Source organism: Salvia hispanica, chromosome 4, assembly GCF_023119035.1.
Source record: "Salvia hispanica cultivar TCC Black 2014 chromosome 4, UniMelb_Shisp_WGS_1.0, whole genome shotgun sequence".
NCBI lineage: Eukaryota > Viridiplantae > Streptophyta > Magnoliopsida > Lamiales > Lamiaceae > Salvia > Salvia hispanica.
Window position 1 is genome coordinate 900,305 of NC_062968.1, and position 8,446 is coordinate 908,750.

Here is an 8,446-nt window from a genome sequence, read left to right on the forward strand (position 1 = left end):
TGGTAAAGTGTTGATAATGTCAAGGGCAAATTGCAAAAAATCATGAAGTTTTGTGTAATTTTGGTATATCTCGTGTCTTTGAAAATCAGCTAGAGAAACTATAAAGTTTAAATTTGTTATCAATAGTTAAAATTATATTCGCATATGCGTAATATATGTTTAATATATCTACCAAATGGTGTCATTTTCTTTATGAATGGATATTGCTGGCCGAGAAAAAATTGATGTATAGCATGGTGGATATTGCTGGTCGATAATTTTACCCTTGAGCATTTTTTATGATTGTCACATGGCAGCTGATTGTTCGTCCATGTGTACAAATGATTGGCTAGGAATTGTGGTATGGTTTTACTTTAAGAGGTGTTGTCATTTTAACGCATCCATACACAACATTGTTTGTTTGATCAATGATGACGCCCCCCATATATTACTTTTCTTTCTTTTGATTTCACTTATACTATATGATATGAAAGATTTGGGATCATTCTTATATTATTCAACTTATTTACTCCCTCCGTCCCAAGTTAAGTGACTCATATTCCTTTTTGGGACGACCCAAGATAAGTGACTCATTTCTTTTTTTTTTTGTATTTTCTCTCTTACTTTTTCTCTCTGCTTTATTAACTCTGTTACTTTATTCACTTTCCACTTTACTAACAAAACCCCACTTCCTTAAATCCTGTGCCGAAAAATTTGTGCTCACTTATCTTGAGACGGAGGGAATATAATTTGTTTAAGCGACTTAATCATTCCACCTATGGTTTCTGAAGCTAATTTATTTTCCATTTGTCTCCATCTCCTCTCCTCTAAAAATAAATATATATTGACACAACCAAGTAAAACTTTTGTATACAATATTACTCAAATACATAAGATACATGAAGAACACACATTTAACCCATAACATAAATACAAGAATCATCATCTGCACTCCCCCAATTAAAAACAGAAATTTGACTTGATGTGAATCAAATGCCATCTAGGCATGATCCATGTATTCTATACCACAAGATTTACACACTACAAAGAAGCATGCTACACATTGGAATCCAGGCTTATCATACACAGTATGATGACATAAATCACATTTCTTTTTCTTGGATATGATTTGAAATCTAAGAGGGTGGTCATGAATACGAGAAATGACATATTGCTCTGTCCCATATTTGATGTTTCTGAACTCGGCCGAAGTAGCAGGAAAGCAGTAGGGACGAAAGGATTGATCGCAGTCTCGACAATAATACATCCATTCCCTGCGGTTCATGTGGCTTTCGCAGCTGCTGCAGTGGAAGTCACCAGGACGGTTAACATAAGCATCATATGTCAACGGCAACAAGTGCTTATCCATTCTATGCTTATTTGCTGCTGGTAGAATCACACAATTACTACACACACGGAATCTGCAGCTATTGCATCTGTAATATCTCTCTCCATAAGTTACAAAATAATAACAGTTAACACAATAACTTTGATACCACCCGATTTCATCCTTTCTGACTAGCTTGAGAGAATTATGTCGTGGGTGAGCTGCGTGTTTTATGGTGTTGGGTAGAGAAGCACACATGATGTCATGTTGAACCAGCACCCGGTACAAGTGTAATAAAGCCCGTTTGTAAAAGCATTACACATATATACATACATATATTATCTACTCCGAGACTAGATGAGTAGTGTTATTTCAACAAAATTAAATATTTGACAAAAGAGTAAAGGTCAATTTTGGTCATAAAGTGAATGTTTGGACCTAACTGTTGGTTATTTTACGGAACTGTAAAAAACAAAGACCATTTCAACAAGGATTTTATTTGTGGACCTATTTTTCAAAAAGTGAATGTTTTTTACCAAATTTATATTTTGATCATATGTTTAGTATCAAAATTAACCTTTACTTTTAACAAAATAGTAATAAAACGACAACTTGTCTTATCAAATTTTTAATTAAAACCAACTTTACAACTACAAGCATAATATGTAGTACATTTTATTCGGAAGTTTATTGACAATGAATACCGAAAAGGGAAAGGGAAAAAGGAAAAAAAGAAACAAATAAGAGTAACATTAAGGTTGGGCTTCAAGTCTCCATTTCAATTCAAAACAAAAAAAAAATGTGAGAGAATTAATGGACTATACATATTGTTTAAATCCATTCAAATTTTTGCTAGTGTTTACTTTTGTGGCCGAGTCACATATGAGGAAAAATAGCTTCCTTCATTTCTCTGTTTCTCTCTTAACAAATTTTCCCATGTAAAGACCATTAATGGTGAATGTGTATTACTAACGAATCAAAACTTTGAGAAATATTATGGAGTAAGAACTACGCAAACTTGTAGCGCGAGCAAATAATGGATAAATAGTAAATTACAAATTATTTATATTTTAAGTTTGATGTATTTTTAAAAAAAAAAGTAGTACCAAATATTTTGGATCGTAACAATAATTTCACCATTATATTAATGAATTTGATTAAAACCGACGTGTGACTTATGGTTGAAGCAGACGTGAGGGCAACTTGCGATAAGATTTTATCTTTTGGTTGTTTTTCGGTAATTTGAATATAATTCTAATAAATTTGCTTTAGTCAAGGTCTTTGGTTTGCAAAATTATATACCATAATTAAATATATATTATGATTGGTTTATAAAATTGAATCTCACAACTTAATACTAGATAGACAATGATTCGATAGTTAGTGATAGTCACCCCTCCAACTAATATAATTCCACAACTTAATTCTAGACGGATAAACATGTAATAATGAGTCATGTCAATCGAACGGTGCCTATATAGAATTGAATTTATTTGCAGTCATTTTCGATAAGCTAGGATTATTAGAAGTTGAGTTTGGGTGGAGTATAAGGATTGTTCGTTTAGCTTGAGATAATTATGTCGTGGGTAAGCGGCGTGTTTTACGGTGTTGGGCATAAGCGGCGTGTTTTACGGTGTTGGGCAGAGAAGCTCACTTGATGTCTATTTCGATAAGCTAGGATTATGTTGGTACAAGGGTAATAGAGCCCATTTGTATAAATAAATGCAAGAATAAAAATAAAACACAAGAATTATATGTATACAATAATAACCTGGAGTACATAATACATAACAACAAACATTTAGCCCATAATACAAATACAACAATCTAAATGGCACACAAACAATAAAAAAAGAGAAGTTTGATTCGATTTAAATCAGATGGCATGTGCATCCTCAATGTGTTTCACACCACATGGTATACATGCGACAAAGAAGCATGACTCACATTGAAATCCAGCCCCATCATACAATCCAGACTTATGATAATATGTGCGCCAATCAGAGATCCGATAACTATCATGATGGCATAGATCACATCTCTTCTTCTTAGTTATGATTTGAAATCTAAGACGGTGGTGAGGGTCATGAGAACTGGAGATCACATACTGCTGTGTTCCAAAGTTGATGTTTTTGTACTGACCCGATGTAGCAGGAAAGCATCCAGGATGAAAGGATTGATCGCAGTCTCGGCAATGATACATCCACATCCTAGGATTGATCATTTGATCTTCGCAACTGCTGCAGTAGAAGTCACCAGGACGGTTAACATAGGCATCATATGTCAACGACAACAAGTGCTTCTCCGATCTATGCTTATTTCTTGCTGGTAACATCACACAGTTGGCGCACACACTGAACCTACAGCCACTGCATCTGTATTGTCCCACAATACTCCATACTGGACTTATTAGCTTAAAACAGCCAGCGCATACATCAGCCCAGATATTATCTTCTGTGACTAGCTCTAGCTTGAGATGATTATGCCGTGGGTGAGCTGCATGTTTTATGGTGTTGGGAATAGAAGCACATTTGATGTCTATGTTGAAATCGCAATCTTCATCACTACAAGCGTAATAGAGCCCATTTGAAAGAGCAATACAAATTCTACAGAATATCCAATCTGTGAGCTTGCCAACATTCCGAAGCATTAGTTTGTGATTGTTGTGAGGATGAATTGGAAGAGAGGGGATATCAGGTGGTAAGTTGAAGCAGGACAAGTGGAGAAAGTATTTGCATTCATCACAACTCATGTAACCACTCTCATACCCATCGTCACCCGTTTGCTTCTTTTCATGTATATCCAATGTGCACCCATCACATATTAATTCCGATCTTGGTATACTATCAAAATCCTCTACATCATCATCTTCTTCTTCGTCATCTTTTTTGTAGTGATGATGAGATGATGATGATGATGATGATGATGACGACGACGAAAATGTAACGAAAGTTAGTAGATGAGGGTGATTGGAGAATTTATACTTGCCACCAATGTTGTGATTGTCATGATCACTAGGGATGAGAATTTGCTCTTTTTGTCGCTTAACAAAGGGTCTGATCATCTCCTCATACATGTCATCTACTGCTATTGGAAAAATGGTGGTTGTTATCTCTTTCTCGTCATCAATTGCATTTGCATTTTCATTATCAAACCTGGAAGAAAATCAATGAAAAAGTGTTAATAAAGCCCAAACTGTAAACATGCATATATTGACATGAGTAAATAGTGAGAAGTGTTACATGGAGTTGGCGCAGTTGGTATGGACGACATAACTGCAGAGGTTGCAATGATAGACCCAACGTCTCAATGGCAAGGTTTTGTTGCATATAGCACACTCAAATTGATATTCGATGTACACAGATGGAACATCAAAGGCGAGGGACAGAGAGTGGGCAGGGTGATGACGAGGGAACTCCGTAGACGCAGGAAGGAGTGCGCAGCTCTCGTGTATGGAGTAGTCGCAAATTGTGCAGGTGTAGGAGTCCCCTTTCTCAGTGGCACCGCAGGCATCACATGGGAATGGGCACCACCTCGTTTTCTTGGAAAATCGTAGCTCATGTTGGGGATGGCTTGGGTGGTTCAATACTGGCTGCGCTGAATCCTTATCGTTAAGGCCACCTGCGCATCCCAAATGGATCAGGAATCCATCACAACTCCCTTGGCTACATCTGTAGTTTAAGTGCCATTTCCCATCCCATTTACAAATTGCACATTCTTTGAATCCGTAAGTAGCACGCAATGCAAGTGAGTGTGCGGGATGGATAGGATGCATAATCTCTCTCGGCATTTCCATGCATTCTTTGTGTAACAACAAGTCAAATCCACACTTGAGGCTGCATCCATAGGTTGCATCTCCGGGTAAAAAGTATCTCCCACAACCATAACACCATGACCGGTAACGGTAACTCTCTTTCCGGTCCGAGTCGGGGATCAGACTCAGCGGGTGTTCATGACACATATGAGTAAAACTCTCATCCTCCATTTCTTAAAAAGGAATACGACTCAACTTTTATGGGACGGAGAGAGTACTTTATATTTTATGAACTATTCGATTCTAATCTTGATGTAGTATTATAAAAGTACCAAATATTTTTATCTATACACTAGTTTGACCTTTATATATATATTGATATTACTTTAATTTGATCAAAACTAACGTGTGACATTAAGGTTGGTCTTCAAGATTCTTTCAATTCAAAAGAAAACAATGTGAGAAAATACACTATAAATGGGGTAAATCAAATCAAATTAAATTAAATGTTGGTAATTAATTATCAATATAATTAACTAATCAGAATTTCCGTTCTTAAAATTAGATGTGAATATCTGAATATGTGACAGATAATCCTATCAAGATATACTACTATGGACTTACTTTTGGCCTCAGTTAAATTATAACATACTGTATTGGCCTACAACTCATAGCCCTTATTTTATTTTTCATAGTATAAAAGTGAAATAGGCCGAAAGTTTGTATTTAGTGTTATTCTTGCACTTTTATCACTTGGTTGTAAAGTGACGAATGATATATAGGAACGTAATCAAATAAAAACTTGAAATATTGTACAAATTTCAAATTATGATTTGGATCGTTAAAAAATGTCAATAGATTATAAAATAATAACAACAGAAAATATCAATACATTGCCAATGGTTGACACCGTGTTGACATCGTGTGAATATTGTATTGACATCAAAATCTTGAAATTTTATACTGTGATGACACTGTGTTGAAAAGTTTGGAATTTATACAATATATGAGTTTGCATTTTATCACTACTCACGACATATAATGCTAAAATGTACTCCTATCTTTTTGAATGTTTCATATAATTTTAATTTAAGATAACCACATTTTGAAATGACACACAATTTTAGAAGAAATGGTTAAATGTATTAAAATGGAGAAAAACTATAGTATTTGAATTTTTTGATGAGGAGAAAAAATAAACAAATTTATATTAGTACTAAGTATGCTAAAAGGATAATTTAGTTGGAACAAAACTAGAAAAAGAAATGCAGACATAGGGCTGGGTAAATATATCCAAAAAACGGTATATCGATCGTATCGTATTGAAAAATATTGAAAAATATCGAATTTTCGGTATACCGAAACTTTCGGTACGATACAATACCGTATCGAAAGTTTTCGGTATGATAACGATATGAATTTTCTTATACCGCGATATACCGTTTTATATCGAATATATGGTATATATCGATATTATCGGTATATCGAAATATATCGATATTATCGGTATATCGAAATATATCGAAAATCAATACGTATCGAATTATCGATACATATCATATATACCGTTTATACTGATGATGATGATAATAATAATAATAATAATAATTTTTTTTTTTTAAGATTAAAAGTTTAAATCATAAATATATCAATACAACTTAATTATATATATTTTGATTATGAAGATGTGGACAATGTTTATGTTAAAATTATATTAATTTTGGTTTTATTTTTCAGTTTTGAAATTATTTTTTTGGTATAAAGGTATTAGAAATGGTATAAAATTTCGGTATATCGTACGAAATATCGATATACCGTTCAGAACGGTATACCAAAATTCGGTACGATATACCGAAATTTTGAAATCGTAACGGTATAGTTTTTTTCCATACCGAAATTTCGGTATACCGAAACTTTTGAAACAATAACGATATGAAAGATATAAAATTCTTTCATATCGATATTTTCGGTATGATAACGAAACCAAATTTTTGATACGGTATATCGTATCGACCCAGCCCTATGCAGGCATATTGATAGGAGCATCCGAGCATGTATAATATAAACGTAAATGTAGCGTAAGGTTCCTTTTTAATTTAAAAATAAAAATATTGTGAGAAATTATTAATGCACTATACAAATTGTTTGTATCATATAAATTTTTTTGCAAGTCTCGAATTAAAGCAAATTATCAAATCAATTTTATGACACACCACATTTACGTTTCTAGCTTTTCAAAGGTTATACATTTAAAGATTCCGAACAAAATGAATGCAAAGAAAAAAAAGAAAATGCAACACATAATATAGAAGGGAAAGAAAAGGGAAATTGATGTAAAATGGTACTAAAACCATAAATTTGAGTAACAATAGAATCATGCAAACTTGGAGGGCAACGTATATAAATTAATAAAATATCTATATACATCTGTTAAATTGAATCAAACATTCTTTTCTTAATATATGTGTTCCTCCTCCATTTTATATCCTTCTCTAACAATTTTTTTTTTCTTTTTTCACTTTTCTTATCACCACTCACATCTGAATATGTTTTTAAATGATGCAAAACTTTGAGTAAGGAATACTAATACAGAGAATCATACGCACGGCAACGAAAGTAAAGTATAGTTAAAAGGTAAATTATGATTTATGAGTATATCTCACTATATATTCTTATTTTGGTTTTAAATTAACGTTTTGATAATTTAACTGATGATTGCATTACCAAATTAAATCAATGTAGGCCAATACTACAAGACAACATTCACCATTTCTTCTTTTTCATTCTTTTCACGAATATTATTATCGCTATATATTACCTTCATTGGAGTGTAAAATGATGAAGAAAGAAGATATTGAAATTCTTTTTTCTAGAAAAAGAAAAAGCTAAAAAATATAATGAGATATTGCTTTGTTATCGCAGCAATTTTTAGTATTAGACACACCACCTTTACTTTTCTCACATTTCAGCAAGAAAGAAAGAAAAGTAAAAGAAATAAAGAAAAGACAAGAGAAAGAAACGAAAATAAAGTAAATAAACCACAAATTAGATGAGAAAAAAAAAATACTTATAAACTTGGAGCACGAGCAAAGAATAGACAAAGGTAAGTTATACTTATATGAACTATTGGATTCTAATCTTGATGAGGTATGACAAAATTTCCAAATTTTTTTATCGAAACAATATTTAAAGGCTTATAGCATTATGTATATTGATTACTTTGATCAAAACCGATGTGTTGGTCTTCAAGATTCTTTCAATTCAAAAGAAAACAATGTGAGAGAGAATTAATTAGAATTTTCGTTTATGAGTAGTGATAAAATGCAAACTGCATTTTTCCTACAAACTTTAAACTATGATCTCGACGGTAAGATTTTAAGATTTGA

General features: G+C 32.9%; 1 protein-coding gene across 1 annotated transcript; it reads right to left on the reverse strand.

Annotated features, from left to right (window-relative positions):
- Positions 1-3,182: 3,182 nt before the first annotated feature.
- On the reverse strand, positions 3,183-5,291 carry LOC125185120. The gene is made up of 3 exons (XM_048081610.1): positions 4,549-5,291; positions 4,291-4,461; positions 3,183-3,870 (listed from the first exon to the last, which is right to left on the reverse strand). Exons 1-3 carry the CDS (start codon positions 5,289-5,291, stop codon positions 3,183-3,185), a joined length of 1,602 nt encoding a protein of 533 aa, XP_047937567.1.
- Between the last annotated feature and the right edge of the window lie 3,155 nt (positions 5,292-8,446).